The 26,520-nt window shown below is 37.9% G+C and overlaps 2 protein-coding genes and 2 non-coding genes across 4 annotated transcripts; 1 reads left to right on the top strand and 3 right to left on the bottom strand.

Moving 5' to 3' along the window:
• Window positions 1-447: 447 nt before the first annotated feature.
• Window positions 448-1,176, top strand: LOC130939748 (transcription factor JUNGBRUNNEN 1-like). Its single transcript, XM_057867834.1, has 4 exons — window positions 448-533; window positions 644-743; window positions 825-1,073; window positions 1,123-1,176. The coding sequence occupies exons 1-4, from the start codon at window positions 448-450 to the stop codon at window positions 1,174-1,176; spliced, it is 489 nt and encodes a 162-aa protein (XP_057723817.1).
• Window positions 1,177-2,275: 1,099 nt separating this feature from the next.
• Window positions 2,276-4,673, bottom strand: LOC130939747 (uncharacterized). The gene is made up of 7 exons (XM_057867833.1): window positions 4,267-4,673; window positions 4,012-4,149; window positions 3,484-3,833; window positions 3,298-3,382; window positions 3,147-3,211; window positions 2,833-2,918; window positions 2,276-2,716 (listed from the first exon to the last, which is right to left on the bottom strand). Exons 1-7 carry the CDS (start codon window positions 4,671-4,673, stop codon window positions 2,276-2,278), a joined length of 1,572 nt encoding a protein of 523 aa, XP_057723816.1.
• A 4,697-nt stretch (window positions 4,674-9,370) lies between these two features.
• LOC130942550 (small nucleolar RNA R71) lies at window positions 9,371-9,478 on the bottom strand. Its single transcript, XR_009071118.1, has one exon. It is a non-coding gene; the product is annotated as a small nucleolar RNA R71 (small nucleolar RNA).
• A 12,079-nt stretch (window positions 9,479-21,557) lies between these two features.
• Window positions 21,558-21,665, bottom strand: LOC130942853 (small nucleolar RNA R71). Its single transcript, XR_009071401.1, has one exon. It is a non-coding gene; the product is annotated as a small nucleolar RNA R71 (small nucleolar RNA).
• Window positions 21,666-26,520: the final 4,855 nt, after the last annotated feature.

Raw genomic sequence — 26,520 nt, 5'->3', positions numbered from 1 at the left:
AGTCTAGCATTTTCAATATCTTTAAGGAATTTTTTAAGACTTTGATACTTCTTTCTTAGCCTTCTTCTCTTCATACCTGTAAAAACATAAAAGAAATAAGAGAAAATTATATTACTTAAATCAAAGAATAACAATCATGTGTAAGTTCACACTTTAAGAATTTGGTAAAATTAAAAATTGAGATATGGTCATTTCCTCTTGCATTAGGGGATGACACTAATTTAGCATCTTCAACATCTTTGAAGAATTTTTTAGAACTTTGATACTTCTTTATTAGCCTTCTTCTCTTCATACTTGTAAAAACATAGTAAAAAAATATAATTAAATAGTTCCATGTTAATTACATTTAAGAAATACTCTTAAAACCAATTAGAAATTACATTTAAGTTCCACACAACCAATTCCAACTTAGTCCCCTTCAAATTAATCATGTCATGGCCCTCACGTATGGTACTGGAGCTGGGTAACTATAGTGCAAGGCCAAATATAGCCCAAGAAACAGAAAATACAAGAACAGTGCAAGGCCAAATAAGGTAACTGGAGCTGGGTTCTGGAAAGCCATAGGGATTGACAGGCCTATATACTCCTCAGAGGGTTCAAAGTGCATTGGACTCAAAAAATCTTTGGTCTTCTACAAAGGCAGAGCTGCCAAAGGTGTTAAAACTGATTGGATGATGCATGAGTTTAGGCTCCCTTCTCTTGTTGACTCTTCATCATCTGACAAGACCACTATTCCTGCTAATGTCAGTATTTATTACTCTCTCAAACCCTTCTTAACAAGATCGATCTCACACTTTCTAGCTAACTTCAATTTCAACATGCAGGACTCTTGGGCAATCTGCAGAATATTCAAGAAAACAAATGCTACAGCTCAAAGAGCACTATCTCACTCTTGGGTTTCTACCTTACCTGAAACACCAACTACCACTACCAATGATACAGATCACATATTCCAGTTTTGTTCATCCAACATGCCAACAATAATGGCAAAGAAAACTAGCTTCATGACCCAGTTTTGCACTAACTACACTAGTGACACACAAATCCAAACTGATGAAGTAGGGTGGAAGAATGTACATGCAAACTGATAAACTGATAACTATGATAACTCTTGGTAAGCAGCTTGCTCCACAAAACCAGAGCAACAATTCAATGTACATGCATCACTATGGTTAACAAGTTGGCTAACTAAACAAGTTTCCTTCACCTAAAATTTTTGCATAACTGAATACAGTTTAAAAAAAAGAAAGTTAAAAAAAGAAAGAAAAAGAATGAGAGAGATATAGAATTAGTACTGACGGTTTAAAAATTAAGAGTATAAGTGTCATAATATTGATTAATAGAGACCCTTAAAATAGCTGTCACAAATCAAGTAATCGCTGACTAGATATAGGAGGCAAGAAACAAGTCCAATATATGCGATAACTTCGAATTCTATCATAGTTGATTTTTATCCAAGGACAGCTAACATATAAAGTGTTTTCAATACAAATCATGTTACTATCATTAAGCTGGTGATTATGAAATATATTTAGTTTAAGAAGAAAGCATCACCTGTATGAGTAGTTCAATTTTTAGTCGTCTACTTGCTTCATGTTCACTGCGTGCTTCACCGCGTTGACTAATGATTGCATCAATTTCATCAAGAAATATGGTTGAGGGGGGCATGGTGTCTTGTTAAATAACACCTTTATCAACTTCTCGGAATCACCTGCAATCTAGAATAAATTCTGTAAAAGTACAGGCCAAGTTGCCCACTATATTATAAACTAAACAGAGAAGAACAAGGAGCACTTTGAAAGCTCTTTCTCTTCCTTACAATATATTGGCAATTTAATTCAAACAAAAGAGGAATCTAGGCATTCAAATGAAGCAATGTCATCTAAAATACAAGAATAATTCTAGATCCTCCTAAGGAATTCTCCCAACAGTCCTCATAATTGCCAAACAAGGAAAATATTTGAATGCTCTGAAAATGTATTTAGTAACTTCTGAAAAACTTCAATGTCTTTTACACAAGCATATCCTCATTCTCATCATAGTTTTCATTGATTATTGGAAGATCATCATCTATAACTATTCTCGCCAATTTTATATTTGTATTTTCATCTGGAAAAAGAGACTCTAAGTCTTGTGGTGGATAATTATCATTGGATACTGTAATTTCGTCATCTTCACCCATATTATCTCCACCAATGTTATACAAATCTCTTGGCTTCAAGTGAATTGGTATGCACCATCCTTTTTCTTTCTCATCATCCACATAATATACCATCTAGGCTTCAGAAGCTTTAATATATGGCTCGTCATCTTCATGTTCACCAGTATGTATGAGCCTTGTAAAGTTCACAGATAAAAAACCCAAATTGTCCTTTTTGATTCCTCTAGGATTAGTTGTGTTTGCCCATTGACATTTAAACAAGAGAACTATAAAGCCATTGTAGAAAAGCTCAATGATGTCTACCAACTTTCCATAATAAGGTACCACACCAAAGTTCATTCGGGTATCTTTACTACTTGAGTAACTTCTTGTTCCAAATGTACCAAAGACTCCGCTATTCTGAGTTTTTAATCCATTATCCTTTGCCAAAGTTCGAAATCTATATCCGTTAACATCAGATGAAGAGAACTTTCTTGCTTGGTCATATGGTCCTTGAGAAAGACTAATAAGAATGTTTTTATCCACATCAGGAAGTTTGTTGAGATTAGTACAAATCTAAAAGCACATTAACATGTTTGTGTTAGTCATAGACATATTTCAAAAATAGAAAATGAAATAAGTGAAATTTCTCTTACATGATTAGAAAACCAATCAACAAATTCTCTATGAACCTTTTTGTCTATCTCAGTAGTATCCCTTGTTCGGCTTCTTAATCTTTTCTTCACAATATCTCTATAATCCCTAAGATAGTTATCAACTGCACGACAATTTGTCAAAACATGCCTATGAGCATGCCTCTTCTCAATTGGTGATAAAGTAAAATATATGAAACTTGATTCTCCAACTTGAGGAAACAGCTTAGATATTCATGAATTGGGATCTATCTGGGTAGGCTCATTATCAACACGCTTACGTCGATTCTATATTGTCTCAATATTGTCCAGGTATCTTGAACAAAATGTAAGGATCTCTTGCATAAGATAACCTTCAGCAATAGAGCCCTCTGGTTGTGCTTTATTACGCACATAAGATTTTAGTTGTCCCAAGTACCTATTAATTAAGCCAAAACTATTAATATTAATAGGAAACTTATACACTATTTTAAAATTAAGGTAAAGAAATTTATTCTTTGTTACCTTTCTATCGGATACATCCACCGGTAGTGTACAGGACCTCCAAGCTTAACTTCTTCAACAAGGTAAACCACCAAATGAATCATAACTGTAAAAAAGGATGGAGAAAATAACATCTCCATATGGCATAGAGTGAGCACAATTTGATCTTGCAACTTGTCTAAATCCTTAATAATTAATCTTTTTCACATAACTTCCTAAAGAACGAGCACAATTCAATCAAGATTGCTGAAACTTCACTAGGCAAACTCGTTCGCATGGCTAATGGTAGCAATTGTTGTATTAATATGTGATTATCATGGCTTTTTAGCATCCCATTGATCTTAAGGTTGTCAACATCAATGCACCTAGATATGTTACTTGAATACCCGTCTAGCACACTAATATTTTTTAAAGTTGACAGAAAAGCCTTCTTGCCTTTATTAGTCAGTGTAAAGATAGCTGAAGCGTACTTTCCATTCTCATCTGGCCAAATATCTTGTTTACAGCCTAAAGCTTTAAGATCTTTTCGAGCATTGAGGTGGTCTTTTGACTTGGTGCTGTCATTTAGCAACGTGTATATCACATTATCACATACATTTTTTTGTATATGCATCACATCAAGATTGTGACGCAATAGGTTATACTTCCAATAGGGAAGTTAAAAAAAATGCTTTTCTTCCTCCACTGCTTAGCACCTTCTGCAGCACGCTCACCACGTCTTCTTTTCCCCCTAACTTTTGCCTCTTCTTTTCTACCAATGTGACATTGATGTCCTTGACTTGCTCAAGTATATCAAGACCAGATAACCTCTTCGGTGGATTGCGGAATTCTTGCTCTCCATTAAATCGAACACTATTCAATCTAAACTGATGCCTTTGATTAAGAAAACGACGATGTCCTATGAAACATGATTTTCTACTATGAGGAAGTTGAAAAGGAACAGAGTCGAAGTTACAAGATGGACAAGCAAGTCCAGTGTACGTGTTTCACCTGGAGAGAATTCCTAAGCCAGGAAAGTCACTTATAGTCCACATTAACGCCGCATGCAATTTGAACGCCTTTTTCTCAAAAGAATCATACGCATCCACGCCCTCATTCCATAACTCTTTTAGCTCTTTGATCAACGGTTGTAAGTAGACATCTATATTATTTCCTGGCATCTTTTTTCCAGGAATTATCATTAAAAGAATAAAAGACGTCCACTTCATACAAATCCAAGGAGGAGTGTTGTAAGGAATGAGAATAACTGGCCAGTTACTAGAATTTGCATTCATACTACGATAGGGATTAATACCATCAGTAGCTAATGCCAAACGTATATTTCGTGGATCCTCTACGAATGAAGTGTTTTTTAAATCAAACATCTTCCAAGCTTCTGAATCTCTAGGATGCGTCATTACACCATCTTCTTTAGGAGCAACATCATGCTATCTCATGGCCTCGGCTGTCTTTGAAGGCAAAAATAACCTTTGCAAATGAGATTTTAGTGGAAAGTAACGAAGAACTTTTGCAGGCACCTTCTTCCTAATATTCCCATAATTTGATTCTTGAATCTCACCACCCTTTGTATCTAGTTTCCATCTAGACCTGTTGCAAACCTTACACATTTCTTTCTCCTTGTCTTCACCCCCAATACAGCATGCAATTGTTCGGGCATGCATGTATGTTCTCATAATTCATACCAAGCTTCAAGATAGTTTTCTTTGCTTCATAAAATGAACTCGGAATCTCTGCATGTTCAAATGCATCATGTAAGAGTTCAAATATCATCGACATTGCCTTGTCAGTCATCCCACATATACACTTAATATGATACATCTTCACCAAAAATGACAATCTTGAATATCTTGTACACCCTTCATACAAAGGTAGTTCTGCATAACTTGCTAATTCTTCAAACTCTGCTGCATCAGCTACATCTGGCATCACTCTTTCAATTCCATCAATGTCTTCATCTGACTCTAATGAGACTTCATTTGCCCAGTGCATATCAGTCCCAAAAGCATCTCCAAGCATGTCATGAATAGAATCTTGATTAAAATCATCAAAAGCATTTGAAGCATCACTATTTGAGACGTTACTACTGGGATACCCTACGTTAGTCTCTCCATGATAAAACTAAAGTGTATATTCTTTCGGGAATTGGGTACATATCAAGTGATCGTTGATGAGCGGATGATTTGTATACTTTTTGGCATTGTTTTTAGTATGTTTTTGATATGATCTAGTTAGTTTTTAGTATATTTTTATTAGTTTTTAGTTAAAATTCACTTTTCTGGACTTTACTATGAGTTTGTGTGTTTTTCTGTGATTTCAGGTATTTTCTGGCTGAAATTGAGGGACCTGAGCAAAAATCTGATCCAGAGACTCAAAAGGACTGCAGATGCTGTTGGATTCTGACCTCCCTGCACTCGAAGCGGATTTTCTGGAGCTACAGAAGCCCAATTGGCGCGCTCTCAACGGCGTTGGAAAGTAGACATCCTGGGCTTTCCAGCAATATATGATAGTCCATACTTTGCCCAAGATTTGATGGCCCAAACCGGCGTTCAAAGTCACCTCAAGAAATCCCAGCGTTAAACGCTGGAACTGGCACCCAAATGGGAGTTAAACGCCCAAACTGGCACTAAAGCTGGCGTTTAACTCCAAGGAGAGTCTCTACACGAAATTTCTTCATTGCTCAGCCCAAGCACACACCAAGTGGGCCCGGAAGTGGATTTTTATGTCATTTACTCATCTATGTACTAGTTTTCTATAAGTAGGACCTTTTACTATTGTATTTGGACATCTTAGAACATCTTGGTAGCTATCTTTGAGTTTTATGCTATCTTAGATCATTGGGAGGCTGGCCATTCGGCCATGCCTGGACCTTATGCTTATGTATTTTCAACGGTGGAGTTTCTACACACCATAGATTAAGGTGTGGAGCTCTGCTGTACCTCGAGTGTTAATGCAATTACTATTGTTCTTCTATTCAATTCCGCTTGTTCTTTATCCAAGATATCACTTGTTCTTCAACATGATGAAGGTGATGATTGACGCCCATCACCATTCTCACCCATGAACAAGGTGACTGACAACCATTCTTGTTCTACAAGCATCTGAGGCTTAGTGAATATCTCTTGGATTCTTCGGAATCTTCGTGGTATAGGCAGGACCTGATGGCGGCATTCAAGAGAATCCGGAAGGTCTAAACCTTGTCTGTGGTATTCTGAGTAGGATTCAATGATTGAATGACTGTGACGTGCTTCAAACCTGTAACCTACTGGGCGTTAGTGACAGACGCAAAAGAGTTATTCTATTCCGGTAGGGGAGGGAACCAAACCGGTGATTGGCAGCACTGTGACAGAGTGTGTGCATTAGCTTTCACTGCACGGATGGGAGGTAGCTGCTGACAACAGTGAAACCTTACACGAGCTTGCCATGGAAAGGAGTAAGAAAGGATTGGATGAAGGCATTAGGAAAGCAGAGAGACGGAAGGGAAGGCATCTTCATACACTTGTCTGAAGCTCTTACACCAATGATATACATAAGTATCTCTATCCTTATCTTTTATGTTATTTTCGTTCATCATCATATATATTTGAGTTTGCCTGACTAAGATTTACAAGATGACCATAGCTTGCTTCAATACTAACAATCTCCGTGGGATCGACCCTTACTCACGTAAGGTTTATTACTTGGACGACCCAGTGCACTTGCTGGTTAGTTGTGCGAAGTTGTGTAATGCCATGGTATTGAGCCACCAAGTTCTTGGAGCCATTATCGGGGATTATTTGAGTTGTGAAAAAGTATTGTTCACAATTTCGCGCACCAAGTTTTTGGCGCCGTTGCCGGGGATTGTTCAAGTTTTGAGCAAGCTTTTGGTAACATCAGTGCCAAGATCCGGCAACAACATCAAGTTTTTGGTGTTATTGCCCGGGATTGTTTAGGCTGGACAACTGACGGTTCATCTTGTTGCTTAGATTAGGTATTATTTTTTTCGAAATTCTTGAAGATGAATTCTAGAGTTTCATGATGATTTGTTGAAATCTGGCTGGCTGAGAAGCCATGTCTAATCTGATTGGACCGAGGTTTCAACTTATCACCACAAGAGCTTGTTGATTGTCATCAATTTTGCTCTTGGAGCAGTGATCTGCTAAGATTTGGCTGACCTCTGGTCATGTCTAGTGTTTTGGACCGAAGCTTTCTTTGAAAGCTTGGCTGGCTGTGAAGCCATGTCTAATTCCTGGACCGGAGTCTTAGACTAGCATTGCACTGATTCCTGGAATTCTCATTAAGAATTTTGATACCTTTTTCTCATTTAATTTTCGAAAAACACAAAAAAATTACAAAATCAAAAAGACCAAAAATATTTGATGTTTCTTGCTTAAGTTCAGTGTCTCATCCTAAGTTTGGTGTCAAATGCATGTTTTTGTTATAATTTTCGAATCCATGCATATATTTCTTTGTTTTGATCTTTGAATTCTATTGACTTGAAGTATTTTGTGTGTCTCATATGCATCCTCATATTGTTAGTGTCAGTAATATACAAACTGCTAAGTTTGGTGTCTTGCATGCATTGTTAATTGATTCCTTTTGCATTTTGATTATAAAAAAAAAAAAACCAAAAAAATTTTTAATTTGTGTCTTTTCAAGTCAATGATACAAAGAATTGAAGATTCAGAACATACTGCAGAGGAATTACTCAGAATAAGCTGAGCATTCAAAAATGCCCAGTGAAGAAGGCAGACTGGCGTTTAAACGCCAGCCAGGGCACCTGGTTGGGCGTTTAACGCCCAAAGAGGTAGCATTTTGGGCGTTAAACGCCAGAATGTATACCATTCTGGGCGTTTAACGCCAGGATGGTGCTAGGGGGAAGATTTTGTTTTCAAATCAATTTTTTCTTAGTTTTTCAAAATCAAATCTTTTTCAAATCAAATCTTTTCAATCAAATGTTTTCAAAATCAATTTCTTTCCTTTTTAAAAGATACTTACTAACAATTAATGATTTGATTGAACATCTCAAAATTGTTGCCTTTTCTGTTGAGGAAGGTTTTATGTTTGAATCATATCTTTTCTTGTTAGGCAAGTCATTAATTTTTAAAATCATATCTTTTCAAAGTGTTTTCAAATCATATCTTTTAAAATTGTTTTCAAATCATATCTTCTCAATCACATCTTTTTAAAACCATAACTTTTCAATTAAATCTTTTTAACCACATCTTTTTCAAATTAGTTTTCAATCAAATCTTTTTAATTTCTAATTTCAAAATCTTTTTCAAAAATCACTTGATTTCTTTTTCACTTTTAATTTTCGAAAATTATCAATCAAATTTTCAAAATGTTTTTAAAATCTCTTAATTGAATTTTCGAAAATTCTCTTCCCTCCTTCCCACATCCTTCTATTTATGGAGTACCACTCCTTCTGAATGCACAATTCGAACCTTATCTAATTAAAGTTCGAATTCATCTTCTCCTTCTTCTTTCTATTTCTCTTTTCCTCTGACATCTCAAGGAATCTCTATACTGTGACATAGAGGATTCCACACTTTCTGTTTCTCTTCTCTTTCATATGAGCAGGAGCAGAGACAAAGGCATTCTTGTTGAGGCTGATCCTGAACCTGAGAGAACCTTGAAGCGAAAGCTAAGAGAAGCCAAAACACAACTCTCTTTAGAGCACCTGACCGAATTCTTCAAGGAAGAAGAACAAATGGCCGCCGAAAACAACAACAATGCAAACAATGCAAGGAAGGTGCTTGGTGACTTTACTGCACCTACTCCTGATTTCTATGGGAGAAGCATCTCTATCCCTGCCATTGGAGCAAACAACTTTGAGCTTAAGCCTCAATTAGTTTCTCTAATGCAACACAATTGCAAGTTTCATGGACTTCCAATGGAAGATCCTCATCAGTTTTTAGCTGAGTTCTTGCAAATCTGTGACACAGTCAAGACTAATGGGGTTAACCCTGAGGTCTACAGACTGATGCTATTCCCTTTTGCTGTAAGAGACAGAGCTAGAATATGGTTGGATTCTCAACCTAAAGAAAGCCTGGACTCTTGGGAAAAGCTAGTCAATGCCTTCTTGGCAAAGTTCTTTCCACCACAAAGATGGAGTAAGCTTAGAGTGGAAGTCCAAACCTTCAGACAGAAGGATGGAGAATCCCTCTATGAAGCTTGGGAAAGATACAAACAATTAATCAGAAGATGTCCCTCAGACATGCTTTCTGAATGGAGCATCATAGGTATTTTCTATGATGGTCTCTCTGAACTATCCAAGATGTCTTTGGATAGCTCGGCTGGAGGATCTCTTCATCTGAAGAAGACGCCTGCAGAAGCTCAAGAATTGATTGAAATGGTTGCAAATAACCAATTCATGTACACTTCTGAAAGGAATCCTGTGAACAATGGGACTAGTCAGAAGAAAGGAGTTCTTGAGATTGACACTCTGAATGCCATATTGGCTCAGAACAAGATATTGACTCAACAAGTCAATTTGATTTCTCAAAGTCTGTCTGGAATGCAAAATGCACCAAACAGTACTAAGGATGCTTCATCTGAGGAAGAAGCTTATGATCCTGAGAACCCTTCCATGGAAGAGGTGAATTACCTAGGAGAACCCTATGGAAACACCTATAATTCTTCATGGAGAAATCACCCAAATCTCTCATGGAAGAATCAAGAGAGACCTCAACAAGGTTTCAATAACAATAATGGTGGAAGAAACAGGTTTAGCAATGGCAAGCCTTTTCCATCATCTTCTCAGCAACAGACAGAGAGTTCTAAGCAGAATACTTCTGACTTAGCAACAATGGTCTCTGATCTAATCAAAACCACTCAAAGTTTCATGACTGAAACTAGATCCTCCATTAGGAATTTGGAAGGACAAGTGGGTCAGCTGAGCAAGAAAATTACTGAACTTCCCCCAAGCACTCTCCCAAGTAACACTGAAGAAAATCCAAAAGGAGAGTGCAAAGCCATAAATATGGCCGAATTCTGGGAGGAAGAAGAGGCAGTGAACGCCACTGAGGAAGGCCTCACTGGACGTCCACTGGCCTCCAATGAGTTCCCCAATGAGGAACCTTGGGAGTCTGAGGCTCAAACTGAGACCATAGAGATTCCCTTGGACTTACTACTGCCTTTCATAAGCTCTGATGAGTATTCTTCCTCTGAAGAGGAGGAGTATGTCACTGAGGAGCAAGTTGCTAAATACCTTGGAGCAATCATGAAGCTGAATGACAAGTTATTTGGAAATGAGACTTGGGAGGATGAACCCCCTTTGCTCACCAAAGAACTGGATAACTTGTCTAGGCAGCAATTGCCTCAAAAGAGGCAAGATCCTGGGAAGTTTTCTATACCTTGTACCATAGGCACCATGACCTTCAAGAAGGCCTTGTGTGACTTGGGGTCAAGTGTAAACCTCATGCCCCTCTCTGTAATGGAGAAATTAGGGATCTTTGAGGTGCAAGCTGCAAAAATCTCACTAGAGATGGCAGACAACTCAAGAAAACAAGCCTATGGACTTGTAGAGGATGTTCTGGTTAAGGTTGAAGACCATTACATTCCTACTGATTTCATAGTCCTAGAGACTGGGAAGTGCATGGATGAATCCATCATCCTTGGCAGACCCTTCCTAGCCACAGCAAAGGCTGTGATTGATGTTGATAGAGGAGAGTTGATCATTCAAGTGAATGAAGAATCCTTGGTGTTTAAGGCCCAAGGATATCCCTCTGTCATCATGGAGAAGAAGCATGAAGAGCTTCTCTCAAAACAGAGCCAAACAGAGCCCCCACAGTCAGACTCTAAGTTTGGTGTTGGAAGGCCACAATCAAACTCTAAGTTTGGTGTTGAACCCCCACATTCAAACTCTAAGTTTGGTGTTGGGAAGTTCCAACACGGTTCTGAGCATCTCTGAGGCTCCATGAGAGTCCTCTGTCAAGCTAATGACAGTAAAGAAGCGCTTGTTGGGAGGCAACCCAATGTTTTATAATTAATTATTTTTTTTTGTTATTTTATCTTTTTTTTGTAGGTTGATGATCATAAGAAGTCACAAAAACAATGAAAAAAGCAAAAACAGAATGAAAAACAGGAAGAGAAACAGCACACCCTGGAGGAAGATGCTGCTGGCGTTTAAACGCCAGTCAGCCTCGCTGTTGGGCGTTTAACGCCAGAAAGGGGCACCAGACTGGCGTTAAACGCCAGTAAAGGGCAAAAACCTGGCGTTAAACGCCAGGAATGGGCACCAGCCCGGCGTTTAACGCCAGAAAAGGCTCAAAACGTGGATTTTGATGCCATTTGGTGCAAGGATGCCTTTTCCTTGACACTACAGGATCTGTGGACCCCACAGGACCCTACCATCACTCTCTCTCTTCTTCCCCCATTCACCAATCACCTCAACACCTCTTCCCCAAAAACCCCTCACCTATCAAATCCCATCTTTCTCTTCACCACTCACATCCATCCTTCATAAAACCCCACCAACCTCACCCTTCAAATTCAAACCACTTTCCCTCCCAAACCCACCCTCAAATGGCCGAACCCTCATCCCCCTCTTTCCTATATAAACCCCTCTTTACCCCTTCATTTTCCACAACCTAAACACCCTTTCTTCCCTTCTTGGCCGAACACACTACCATCTCCCTCTTCCTCATTTCTTCTTCTTCTACTCTCTTCTTTCTTCTTTTGCTCGAGGACGAGCAAACATTTTAAGTTTGGTGTGGTAAAAGCGTTGCTTTTTCATAACCATTTATGGCATCCAAGGCCGGAGAAACCTCTAGAAAGAGGAAAGGGAAGGCAAAGGCTTCCACCTCCGAGTCATGGGAGATGGATAGATTCCTCTCAAGGGTGCATCAAGTCCACTTCTATGAAGTTGTAGCCTTGAAGAAGGTGATCCCCGAAGTCCCCTTTTCACTCAAAAAGGGTGAATATCCGGAGATCCGCCATGAGATCCGAAGAAGAGGTTGGGAAGTACTTACCAACCCCATTCAACAAGTCGGAATCTTGATGGTTCAAGAGTTCTATGCCAATGCATGGATCACCAAGAACCATGACCAAAGTGTGAACCCGGATCCAAAGAATTATCTTACTATGGTTCGGGGGAAATACTTGGATTTTAGTCCGGAAAGTGTGAGGGTGGCGTTCAACTTGCCTATGATGCAAGGAGATGAGCATCCTTACACTAGAAGGGTCAACTTTGATCAAAGGTTGGACCAAGTCCTCACAGTCATATGTGAAGAGGGTGCACAATGGAAGCAAGATTCAAGAGGAAAGCCGGTCCAATTGAGAAGGCATGACCTCAAACCCGTGGCTAGAGGATGGTTAGAGTTCATACAACGCTCAATCATTCCCACTAGCAACCGGTCCGAAGTTACCATAGACCGGGCCATCATGATTCATAGCATCATGATTGGAGAAGAAATAGAGGTTCATGAGGTTATAGCCCAAGAACTCTATAGGGTGGCGGACAAGACCTCTACCTTGGCAAGGTTAGCCTTTCCTCACCTCATTTGTCACCTCTGTTATTCAGTGGGAGTTGACATAGAGGGAGACATCACCATTGATGAGGACAAGCCCATCACTAAGAAAAGGATGGAGTACACAAGAGATCCCACTCATCATGAGATCCCTGAGATTCCTCAAGGGATGAATTTTCCTCCACAAGACTATTGGGGGCAACTAAACACCTCCCTAGGAGAGTTGAGTTCCAATATGGGACAACTAAGGGTGGAGCACCAAGAACACTCCATTCTCCTCCATGAAATTAGAGAAGAACAAAGAATCATGAGAGAGGAGCAACAAAGGCAAGGAAGAGACATTGAGGAGCTCAAGCACTCCATAGGACCTTCAAAAGCAAGGAAGAGCCGCCATCACTGAGGTGGACCCATTCCTTGATTTCCTTGTTCTTTATTCTCATGTTTTTCGATTTTTATGCTTTATGTTATCCATGCTTGTGTCTTGTGATCATTAGTGTCTTAGTGTCTATGCCTTAAAGTTATGAATGTCCTATGAATCCATCACCTTTCTTGAATAAAAATGTGCTTAATTGAAAAAGGAAGAATTGCATGAATTTTGAATTTTATAATAGTTTAATTATTTTGATGTGGTGGCAATATTTTTGTTCTTTGAATGTATGCTTAAACAGTGCATATGTATCTTGAATTTGTGGTTCATGAATGTTGGCTCTTGAAAGAATGATGAAAAAGGAGACATGTTATTGAGGATCTGAAAAATCAATAAAATGATTCTTGAAGCAAGAAAAAGCATTGCTATTCAAAAAAAAAAAAAAGAGAAAACGAAAAAAAAATAATAATAAGAGTTGTGATCCAAGGCAAATAAGAGTGTGCTTAAGAACTCTGGACACCTCTAATTGGGGACTTTAGCAAAGCTAAGTCACAATCTGAAAAGGTTTACCCAATTATGTGTCTGTGGCATGTATGTATCCGGTGGTAATACTGGAAAGACAGAGTGCTTTGGGCCACAGCCAAGACTCAATAAATAGCTATGTTCAAGAATCATCATACTTTACTAGGAGAATCATTAACACTATCTGGATTCTAAGTTCCTAAAGAAGCCAACCATTCTGAAGTTCAAAGGAGAGATTGAGGTGCCAAAACTGTTCAGAGGCAAAAAGTTAAAAGCCCCGCTCATCTAATTAATACTGATCTTCACAGATGTTTTTGGAATTCATTGCATATTCTCTTCCTTTTATCTTATTTGATTTTCAGTTGCTTGGGGACAAGCAACAATTTAAGTTTGGTGTTGTGATGAGCGGATGATTTGTATACTTTTTGGCATTGTTTTTAGTATGTTTTTGATATGATCTAGTTAGTTTTTAGTATATTTTTATTAGTTTTTAGTTAAAATTTACTTTTCTGGACTTTACTATGAGTTTGTGTGTTTTTCTGTGATTTCAGGTATTTTCTGGCTGAAATTGAGGGACCTGAGCAAAAATCTGATCCAGAGACTCAAAAGGACTGCAGATGCTGTTGGATTCTGACCTCCCTGAACTCAAAGCGAATTTTCTGGAGCTACAGAAGCCCAATTGGCGCGCTCTCAACGGCGTTGGAAAGTAGACATCCTGGGCTTTCCAGCAATATATGATAGTCCATACTTTGCCCAAGATTTGATGGCCCAAACCGGCGTTCAAAGTCACCTCAAGAAATCCCAGCGTTAAACGCTGGAACTGGCACCCAAATGGGAGTTAAACGCCCAAACTGGCACTAAAGCTGGCGTTTAACTCCAAGGAGAGTCTCTACACGAAATTTCTTCATTGCTCAGCCCAAGCACACACCAAGTGGGCCCGGAAGTGGATTTTTATGTCATTTACTCATCTATGTACTAGTTTTCTATAAGTAGGACCTTTTACTATTGTATTTGGACATCTTAGAACATCTTGGTAGCTATCTTTGAGTTTTATGCTATCTTAGATCATTGGGAGGCTGGCCATTCGGCCATGCCTGGACCTTATGCTTATGTATTTTCAACGGTGGAGTTTCTACACACCATAGATTAAGGTGTGGAGCTCTGCTGTACCTCGAGTGTTAATGCAATTACTATTGTTCTTCTATTCAATTCCGCTTGTTCTTTATCCAAGATATCACTTGTTCTTCAACATGATGAAGGTGATGATTGACGCCCATCACCATTCTCACCCATGAACAAGGTGACTGACAACCATTCTTGTTCTACAAGCATCTGAGGCTTAGTGAATATCTCTTGGATTCTTCGGAATCTTCGTGGTATAGGCAGGACCTGATGGCGGCATTCAAGAGAATCCGGAAGGTCTAAACCTTGTCTGTGGTATTCTGAGTAGGATTCAATGATTGAATGACTGTGACGTGCTTCAAACCTGTAACCTACTGGGCGTTAGTGACAGACGCAAAAGAGTTATTCTATTCCGGTAGGGGAGGGAACCAAACCGGTGATTGGCAGCACTGTGACAGAGTGTGTGCATTAGCTTTCACTGCGCGGATGGGAGGTAGCTGCTGACAACAGTGAAACCTTACACGAGCTTGCCATGGAAAGGAGTAAGAAAGGATTGGATGAAGGCATTAGGAAAGCAGAGAGACGGAAGGGAAGGCATCTTCATACACTTGTCTGAAGCTCTTACACCAATGATATACATAAGTATCTCTATCCTTATCTTTTATGTTATTTTCGTTCATCATCATATATATTTGAGTTTGCCTGACTAAGATTTACAAGATGACCATAGCTTGCTTCAATACTAACAATCTCCGTGGGATCGACCCTTACTCACGTAAGGTTTATTACTTGGACGACCCAGTGCACTTGCTGGTTAGTTGTGCGAAGTTGTGTAATGCCATGGTATTGAGCCACCAAGTTCTTGGAGCCATTACCGGGGATTATTTGAGTTGTGAAAAAGTATTGTTCACAATTTCGCGCACCAATCGTACATATCACCCTTTGTCACTTTTTTTTCTAAAACCGCACTTCAAACAAGGGCATACAGTTGCTTCAGCTAAACTATTTTCGAAGGAAAAATCAATAAACCTCCTAACCCCTCGCTCATAATCTATTGAGTTTCGTGGATTTGTGATCCATGACTTATCCATTGAACCAATATAAGAATATTCCTTCAAATTTCAAATAAGAGTATATCCTTAATTTTATCTACAATGCAATAAATACTAAACTATGAAAATTACCATGCAATAAAAATATAGTTTGTGCAGTAGTAAAAATAAATATAAACTAAGAAAAAAACTAACTGAATGTGGCGATGCCGCAAGGAAGCTCCACCTTTTAACTCTCTCACTTCCAACAATACTTATATGAATCTTCTCTCTGCATTCATATAGAAAATTCTAATGAGAAAATTCCAGGTTGACTTCAAGGAATTAATAAATATAAACCTTCATTTTCACTTGACCTCAAAATTCCACCGCGTGGGCCAGAGATTATTATAAACGAAAGCAAGCAAATACAAGTCACTTGAAATGTGCTTCTGCCACTTGAAATCAAGTCGGAAGTCCAAAAAATACTAAAAACTTACAACCAGTCATCCAAAAAATATTAAACTAAAAAAATACTAAAGACTTACAAACCCAGTTCATAACAACACTTACAGATGAGAGGCTAAAATTTCTTAAGAGCATATGCAAGTTCAAGGCTTAAGGGTAAACTTGCCAGGCTCGGTGTATTTTGCTTCTAGCTGATCAACTTTGTTAAATTTAAAACCCCTAATTCTCAATACCTCAGGCTCCTTGGAATCCTTATGGTCGACAGTTTCAAGGGTCCAACCTTTGTTATGAACTGAACCACTTGCATTAACCTATTAAAAAAGAAGAGAAAAAAACTCGCATTAATTTGGAGTCCAGTAGATTGTAGGATTGACTTGATTTTATTTTAGTCTATATCTGTTATGGTGTTAAAAATTTAAATTATTATATTTTATCACCAAGCTCTAATTGTTTTATCTGCACTACATCTAGTAACTATTCCTTCTAAGCTGTCATTGGTGGAAAATCTGCTAGACTCTTGTGGAATAATAATAATGTTTGAAAAGTAATTTTAATAGTTAGAAAAGTTTTGATTCTTAAAAATAAATCCTTATCATAAAAAAGTCAAAGTATATATATATATATATATATATATATATATATATATATATATATGGGAAATGCTTTAATTAAATTTGACGGTCCAGGATCCCAATAGCAGATGTCTTAGTTCTATCCTTCCTGATCCTGTTCCAACATTAAAAAACACTAATTTTGGTCTAAAACTGGTATTAAAGAGAAAGAAAGCACTAGTAAAATAGCAGCAGCAGTAGTCTTGCGATGTGAAATATATTAGCAATGGAGAATTGGAAATCTCTATATATATATATATATATATATATATATATATATATATATATATATATATATATTAGAAATTCCATTTCGGTCTCATGACATATATGCTACATTAATTTATTTCCTATAATATAGAAGTTAGACACTGGTGGACGAAATTGTGACCCTCTTTGTATTTGCATGAGATTTATTTAATGGCTATTGGCTATGTGTGGACACAACTCCATTCAACTTAACCAGCAAGTGTACTGGGTCATCCAAGTAATACCTTACGTGAGTAAGGGTCGATCCCACAGAGATTGTTGGTATGAAACAAGCTATCGTCATCTTGTAAATCCCAGTTAAGTGGACTCATAAAGTCAAATGTGATTAGATTGGATAAATAAAGATAAATAAAATAAAAAAAGGAATAGAAATACTTATGTAAATCAATAGTGGGAATTTCAGATTGGCGTATGGAGATGCTGTGCTCCTCTTGTATTTCTGCTTTCTTATTACATTCATCCAATCCTTCTTACTCCTTTCCATGGCAAGCTGTATGTAGGGCATCACCGTCGTCAATGGCTACTTTTCATCCTCTCGGGAAAATGGTCCTATGCACTGTCACTGCATGGCTAATCGTCTGGAGGCATCACCCTTGTCGATGGCTACATCCCATCCTCTCAGTGAAAATGGTCCAAATGCTCTGTCACAGCACGGCTAATCATCTGTCGGTTCTCAATCAGGTTGGAATAGAATTCCTTGATTCTTTTGCGTCTGTCACTAATGCCCAGCCTTCAGGAGTTTGAAGCTCGTCACGGTCATTCAATACCGGAATCCTACTCGGAATACCACAGACAAGGTTAGACTTTCCGGATTCCCGAAATCCTACTCGGAATACCACAGACAAGGTTAGACTTTCCGGATTCTCATGAATGCTGCCATCTATCTAGCTTATACCATGAAGATTCTGTTGGAGAATCTAAGAGATATGCGCCCGGCCTAAGGTAGAACGAAAGTGGTTGTCAGTCACGCGCGTTCATAGGTGAGAATGATGATGAGTGTCACGAATCATCACATTCATCAAGTTTGAAGTGCAACGTATATCTTGGAATAAGAATAAAAGAGAATTGAATAGAAAGTAATGGTAATTGTATTGAAACTTGAGGTACAGCAGAGCTCCACACCCTTAATCTATGGTGTGCAGAAACTCCACCGTTGAAAATACATAAGTGAAAGGTTCAGGCATGGCCGAATGGCCAGCCCCCTAAAATGTGATCAATAGCCTCTTAAGATAAAGAATAAAACAAAACTGAGACCAAAGATGTCTAATACAATAGTAACTTATCCTATTTATACTAGACTAGCTACTAGGGTTTACATGAGTAAGTAATTGATGCATAAATCCATTTTCAGGGCCCACTTGGTGTATGTTTGGGCTGAGCTTGATCTATCCACGAGCTGAGGCTTCTCTTGAAGTTGAACGCCGAGTTATAGCGTGTTTCTGGCGTTCAACTCCGGGTTATGACGTGTTTCTGGCGTTTGACTCCAGACAGCAGCATGTACTTGGCGTTGAGCGCCACTTTACGTCGTCAATTCCCGAATAAAGTATGAACTATTATATATTGCTGGAAAGCTCTGGATGTCTACTTTCCAACGCCATTGAGAGCGCGCCATTTGGAGTTCTGTAGCTCCAGAAAATTTATTTTGAGTGCAGGAAGGTCAGATTCCAACAGCATCAGCAGTCCTTTTGTCAGCCTTTTTCAGAGTTTTGCTCAAGTCCCTCAATTTCAGCCAGAAATTACCTGAAATTATAGAAAAACACACAAACTCATAGTAAAGTCCAGAAATGTGAATTTAACATAAAAACTAATGAAAACATCCCTAAAAGTAGCTAGAACTTACTAAAAACTACCTAAAAACAATGCCAAAAAGCGTATAAATTATCCGCTCATCTCAACACCAAACTTAAATTGTTGCTTGTCCCCAAGCAACTGAAAATCAAATAGGATAAAAAGAAGAGAATATACTATAAATTCCAAAATATCAATGAATTTTAATTATAATTAGATGAGCGGGACTTGTAGCTTTTTGCTTCTGAACAAAGCATGTCCATACACTTATCTGAAATTCCCACCAATGATTTACATAAGTATCTCTATCTTTATTTTATGCTTTATTTATCATTATATTCGAAAACCATTATAACTATTTGAATTCGCCTAACTGAGATTTACAAGATGACCATAGCATGCTTCATACCAACAATCACCGTGGGATCGACCCTTACTCACGTAAGGTATTATTTGGACGACCCAGTGCACTTGCTGGTTAGTTGTGTGAAGTTGTGACAAAGTGTGATTCATGTGTTTGAGAGCTCAAAGTCTTTGGCACCATTGTTGATGATCACAATTTACGCGCACCAAGTTTTTGGCGCCGTTGCCGGGGATTGTTCGAGTTTGGACAACTGACGGTTCATCTTGTTGCTCAGATTAGGTAATTTTTTTTCAAAAAAGTTTTCAAAAATTTTTCAAAAAAATTTTCTCTTTGTTTTCATTTTTCAAAAACTTAATTTTTGAAAAAAAATTAAAATACAAAAAATTTATAAAATCATAAAAACCAAAAATATTTTGTGTTTCTTGTTTGAGTCTAGAGTTAATTTTTAAATTTGGTGCCAATTGCATATTTTAAAAACTTTTGCATTTTTCAAAAATTCATGCATGTGTTCTTCATGATCTTCAAGTTGTTCTTGATAAGTCTTCTTGTTTGATCTTCATATTTTTCTTGTTTTGTGTCTTTTGTTGTTTTTCATATGTATTTTTGCATTCATAGTGTCTAAGCATTGAAAATTTTTAAGTTTGGTGTCTTGCATGTTTTTCTTTTCTTGAAAATTTTCAAAAATAAGTCTTGATGTTCATCTTGATCTTCAAAGTGGTCTTGGTGTTCATCTTGACATTCATAGTGTTATTGCATGCATCATGTGTTTTGATTCATAATTTTCATGTTGTGAGTCATTTTTGTGTTTTTCTCTCTCATCATTAAAAATTCAAAAATAAAAAATATATTTTCCTTATTTTACTCATAAATTTCGAAATCTTTGGGTTGACTTAGTCAAAATTTTTTAAAAATAAGTTGTTTCTTGTTAGTCAAGCCAAGATTTCAATTTTAAAAAAAATCATATCTTTTCAAAATCTTTTTCAAAATCAAATCTTCTCTTTTTCCTTTTATTATTTTTGAAAACTTTTAAATTTGATTTTTAAAATCTTTTTCTTATTTTATCTCATAATTTTCGAAACTTTACTAACAATTAATGTGATTGATTAAAAAATTTGAAGTTTGTTACTTTCTTGTTAAGAAAGGTTCAATCTTTAAATTCTAGAATCATATCTTTAGTTTCTTGTTAGTCAAGTCATCAATTTTAAAAATCAAATGTTTTTCAAAATATATTTTAATAATATCTGTTTAATCATATCTTTCCAAATCATATCTTTTTAAAAAAAAATTTGATTTCAAAATATCGTTTCTAACTTCTTATCTTTTCAAAATTGATTTTCAAATCTTTTTCAACTAACTAATTGACTTTTTGTTTGTTTCTTATCTTTTTCAAAACCACCTAACTACTTTTCTCTTTCTCTAATTTTCGAAAATCACCCTCCTCTTTTTCAAAATTCTTTTAATTAACTAATTGTTCGAAATTTTAATTTTAATTTTATTTCTTCTTTTAATTTTCGAAAATCACTAACTATTTTTTCAAAAATAATTTTCAAATTCTCTCCCTCTCATCTTCTTCTATTTATTCATTCATTTACTAACACTTCTCTTCATCTTAAATTCGAACTCTCTCTTCTCTTCTGTGTTCGAATTTTTCTCCTCCTTCTTCTATTCTTTTCTTCTTCTACTCACATAAATAAATCTCTATACTGTGACATAGAGGATTCCTCTTCTTTTCTGTTCTTTTCTTTTTTATATGAGCAGGAGCAAGGACAAGGACATTCTTGTTGAAGCAGATCCTGAACCTGAAAGGACTCTGAAGAAGAAGCTAAGAGAAGCTAAAGCACAACAATCCAGAGAAAACCTTACAGAGAATCTTGAAAAAGAAAGAGATATGGCTGAACCCAATAACAATGGTGGAGGCGCAAGGAGGATGCTTGGTGATTATACTACACCTACTTCTAACTTTTATGGAAGAAGCATCTCAATCCCTGCCATTGGAGCAATAATTTTGAGCTGAAGCCTCAACTAGTTGCTCTGATGCAACAGAACTGCAAGTTCCATAGACATTCATCAAAAGATCCCTATTAGTTTTTAACTGAATTCTTGCAGATCTGTGATACTGTTAAGACTAATGGAGTAGATCCTGAAGTCTACAGGCTTATGCTTTTCCCTTTTGCTGTAAGAGACAGAGCCAGAACATGGTTGGACTCACAACCTAAAGATAGTCTGGACTCTTGGGATAAGCTGGTCACGGCCTTCTTGGCTAAGTTCTTTCCTCCTCAAAAGCTGAGCAAGCTTAGAGTGGATGTTCAGACCTTCAAGCAAAAAGATGGTGAATCCCTCTATGAAGCTTGGGAAAGATACAAGTAGTTGACCAAAAAGTGTCCTTCTGACATGCTTTCAGAGTGGAACATTTTGGATATATTCTATGATGGTCTATCTGAGTTCTCTAAGATGTCACTGGACCATTCTGCAGGTGGATCCATTCACCTAAAGAAAATGCCTGCAGAAGCTCAAGAACTCATTGACATGGTTGCAAATAACCAGTTCATGTACACTTCTGAAAGGAATCCTATGAATAATGGGACGCCTCAGAGGAAGGAAGTTCTTGAAATTGATGCTCTGAATGCCATATTGGCTCAGAATAAAATGTTGACTCAGAAAGTCAACATGATTTCTCAGAGTCTGAATGGATGGTAAAATGCATCTAATAGTACTAAAGAGGCATCTTCTGAAGAAGAAGCTTATGATCTTGAGAACCCTGCAATGGCAGAGGTGAATTACATGGGTGAACCTTATGGAAACACCTATAATTCCTCATGGAAAAATCATCCAAATTTTTCATAGAAGGATCAACAAAAGCCTCAACAAGGCTTTAATAATGGTGGAAGAAACATGTTTAGCAATAGCAAGCCTTTTCTATCATCTTCTTAGCAACAGACAGAAAATTCTGAGCAGAGCCCATCTAGCTTAGCAAACATAGTCTCTGATCTATCTAAGGCCACTTTAAGTTTCATGAGTGAAACAAGGTCCTCCATTAGAAATTTGGAGGCACAAGTGGGCCAGCTGAGTAAGAAAATCACTGAAACTCCTCCTAGTACTCTCCCAAGCAATACAGAAGAGAATCCAAAAAGAGAGTACAAGGCCATTGATATTATCAAAATGGCCGAATCCAAAGAGGAAGAGGAGGCCGTGAATCCCAATGAGGAAGACCTCATGGGACATCCTCCAGACAGAAAGGAGTTCCCTATTGAGGACCTAAAGGAATCTGAGCCTTATATAGAGACCATAGAGATTCCATTAAACTTCCTTCTGCCATTCATGAGCTCTGAGAACTATTCTTCTTCTGAAGAGGATGAAGATGTAACTGAAGAGCAAGTTGCTCAATATCTAGGAGCCATCATGAAGCGTTGTTTGGTAATGAGACTTGGAAAGGTGAACCTCCCTTGCTCATTAGTGACCTAGATACATGGATTTAGAAAACTCTACCTCAAAAGAAATAAGATTTTGGTAAATTTTTAATATCCTATACCATAGGCGCCATGACCTTTGAAAAGGCTCTGTGTGACCTGGTGTCAGGTATAAATCTTATGCCACTCTCTGTAATGGAGAAGCTGGGGATCTTTGAGGTACAAGCTGCAAGAATCTCATTAGAGATGGCAGACAAGTCAATAAAACAAGCTTATGGATTGGTAGAGGACGTGTTGGTAAAGGTTAAACACCTTTACATCCTTGCTGATTTCATAATCTTAGACACTGGGAAGGAGGAGAATGAATCCATTATTCTTGGAAGACCCTTCCTAGCCATAGCAAAAGCTGTGATTGATGTTGACAAAGGTGAACTAGTCCTTCAATTGAATGGGGACTACCTTGTGTTTAAAGCTCAAGGTTATCCTTCTATAAAAATGGAGAAAAAGCATGAAAAGCTTCTCTCAATACAGAGTCAAACAAAGCCCCCACAATTAAACTATAAGTTTGGTGTTGGGAAGCCACAACGAAACTCTTAGTTTGGTGTTAAACCCCCACATTCAAACTCTAAGTTTGGTGTTGGGAGGTACCAAAAATGCTCTGAACATCTGTGAAGCTCCATGAGAGCTCACTGTAAAGCTATTGACATTAAAGAAATGCTTATTGGGAGGCAATCCAATTTTTATTTATCTATATTTCTATTATTCTTTTATATTTATTAGGTTTATGATCATGTGGAGTCACAAAACAATTGCAAAAATTAAAAATAGAATAAAAATAGTAGAAGAAAAAACACACCCTGGAGGAAGAGCTTACTGGCGTTTGAACGCCAGTAAGGAGCATCTGGCTAGCGTTTAATGCCAGAACAGAGCATGAAGCTGGCGTTGAATGCCAGAAACAAGCAGCATTCTGGCGTTCAAATGCCAGGATTGCACCCTGGGGAAAGCTGGCGTTAAATGCCAGAAACAAGCAGCAAAGTGGCGTTTAACGCCAGAAACAAGCATCAGTCTGACGTTAAACGCCAGGATTGTATACAGAGGGCGTTTACACGCCTAAAGGGTGCAGGGATGAGAAATCCTTGACACATTAGGATCTGTGGACCCCACAGGATCCCCACCTACCTTCTCCCTCTCTCTCACACCTTTTCATAACACTCTTCCCCAAACATCATTCACCAATCACCTCAATCACTCTTCCCTATCACCTCTTCACCACTCACATCCATCCACTCTTCCCCATAAACCCCACCTATCTTCAAATTTAAAATCTCTTTCCCACCCAAACCCACCCTAAATGACCGAACCCTAACCCCTCTTCCTCCACTATATAAACCCCTCTATCCTTCTTCATTTTCACACATCACTACCCTCTCTTATCTCCCTTGGCCGAATACACATCTCTGTCCCTCTCCTCCATTTCTTCTTCTTCTTCATCTATTCTTTCTTCTTTTGCTCGAGGATGAGCAACATTCTAAGTTTGGTGTGGTAAAAGCATAGCTTTTTTGTTTTTCCATAACCATTAATGGCACCTAAGACTGGAAAAACCTCTAGAAAGAGAAAAGGGAAGACAAAAGCTTCCACCTCCGAGTCATGAGAGATGGAGAGATTCATCTCAAAAGCCCATCAAGACCACTTCTATGAAGTTGTGGCCAAGAAGAAGGTGATCCCTGAGGTCCCTTTCATGCTCAAGAAAGATGAGTATCCGGAGATCCGACATGAGATCCAAAGAAGAGGTTGGGAAGTTCTTACCAACTCCATTCAACAAGTCAGAATCTTAATGGTTCAAGAGTTCTATACCAATGCATGGATCACTAGGAACCACGATCAAAGTATGAACCCGAATCCAAAGAATTATCTTACAATGGTTTGGGGAAAATGCTTAGATTTCAGTCCGGAAAATGTATGGTTGGCATTCAACTTGCCTATGATGCAAGAAGACGCACGCCTTTACACTAGATGGGTCAACTTTGATCAAAGGTTGGACCAAGTCCTCATGGACATATGTATGGAAGGAGCTCAATGGAAAGAGACTCAAAAGGCAAGCCAGTTCAATTAAGAAGACTGAACCTTAAGCCTATGGCTAGAGGTTGGTTGGAGTTCATCCAACGCTCCATCATCCCCACTAGCAATCGATCTGAAGTAACTGTGGATCAGGCCATCATGATCCATAGCATCATGATTGGAGAGGAAGTAGAAGTTCATGAAGTCATCTCTCTAGAACTCTACAAAGTAGCCGAAAAGCCCTCCACCTTGGCAAGGCTAGCTTTTCCTCATCTCATTTGCCATCTATGCTACTTAGCTGGAGTTGTCATAGAAGGAGACATCCTCATTGAAGAGGACAAGCCCATCACTAAGAAAAGGATGGAGCAAACAAGAGAGCCCATTCATGGATCTCAAGAGACGCATGAGGAAGCTCATCATCAAGAAATCTTTGAGATGCCTCAAGGGATGCATTTTCCTCCAAACAACTATTGGGAACAACTCAACACTTCTCTAGAAGGATTGAGTCATGACATGAACCAATTAAAGGTGGACCACCAAGAACACTCCATCATTCTCAATGAGATTAGAGAAGATCAAAGAGCTATGAGGGAGGAGCAACAAAGGCAAGGAAGAGACATAGAGGAGCTCAAGAACACCATTGGTCCTTCAAGGAGAAGGCGCCACCATCACAAAGGTGGACTCATTCCTTAACTTCCTTGTTCTTTACTACATGATCATTAGTCTCTAATAACTATGTCTTAAGGCTATGAATAATTCCATGAATCCTTCACATTTCTTAAATGAAAAATGTTTTTAATTCAAAAGAACAAGAAGTACATGAGTTTCAAATTCATCCTTGAAATTAGTTTAATTATATTGATGTAGTGACAATACTTTTTGTTTTCTGAATGAATGCTTGAACAGTGCATATTTTTGATCTTGTTGTTTATGAATGTTAAAATTGTCGGCTCTTGAAAGAATGATGAAAAAGAGAAATGTTATTGATAATCTAAAAAATAAAAAAATTGATCCTTGAAGCAAGAAAAAGCAGTGAAGAACAAAGCTTGCGAAAAAAAAAGTGGCGAAAAAAATATAAAAGAAAAAGATAAAGCAAGCAGAAAAAGTCAATAGCCCTTAAAACCAAAGGCAAGGGTAAAAAGGATCCAAGGCTTTGAGCATCAATGGATAGGAGGGTCCAAGGAAATAAGTCCAGGCCCAAGCGGCTAAATCAAGCTTTCCCTAACCATGTGCTTGTGGCATGCAGGTCCAAGTGAAAAGCTTGAGACTGAGTGGTTAAAGTCGTGATCCAAAGCAAAAAGAGTGTGCTTAAGAGCTCTGGACACCTCTAACTAGGGACTTTAGCAAAGCTGAGTCACAATTTGAAAAGGTTCACCCAGTCATGTGTTTGTGGCATTTATGTGTCCAGTGGTAATACTGGAAAACAAAGTGCTTAGGGCCATGGCCAAGACTCATAAAAGTAACTGTGTTCAAGAATCAAAATACTTAATTAGGAGAATCAATAAAACTATCTGAACTCTGAGTTCCTATGGATGCCAATCATTCTAAACTTCAAAGGATAAAGTGAGATGCCAAAACTGTTCAGAAGCAAAAAGCTACAAGTCCCGCTCATCTAGTTAGAACTAATATTCATTGATATTTTGGGATTTATAGTATATTCTCTTCTTTTTATCCTATTTGGTTTTCATTTGCTTGGGGACAAGCAACAATTTAAGTTTGGTGTTGTGATGAGCAAATAATTTATACGCTTTTTGGCATTGTTTTAGGTAGTTTTTAGTAGGATCTAG

This window comes from Arachis stenosperma, chromosome 7 (genome assembly GCF_014773155.1).
Source record: "Arachis stenosperma cultivar V10309 chromosome 7, arast.V10309.gnm1.PFL2, whole genome shotgun sequence".
NCBI classification, from domain to species: domain Eukaryota; kingdom Viridiplantae; phylum Streptophyta; class Magnoliopsida; order Fabales; family Fabaceae; genus Arachis; species Arachis stenosperma.
The sequence above is the reverse complement of the archived record's forward strand: the minus strand, read 5'-3'. Positions and strand labels throughout refer to the sequence as shown.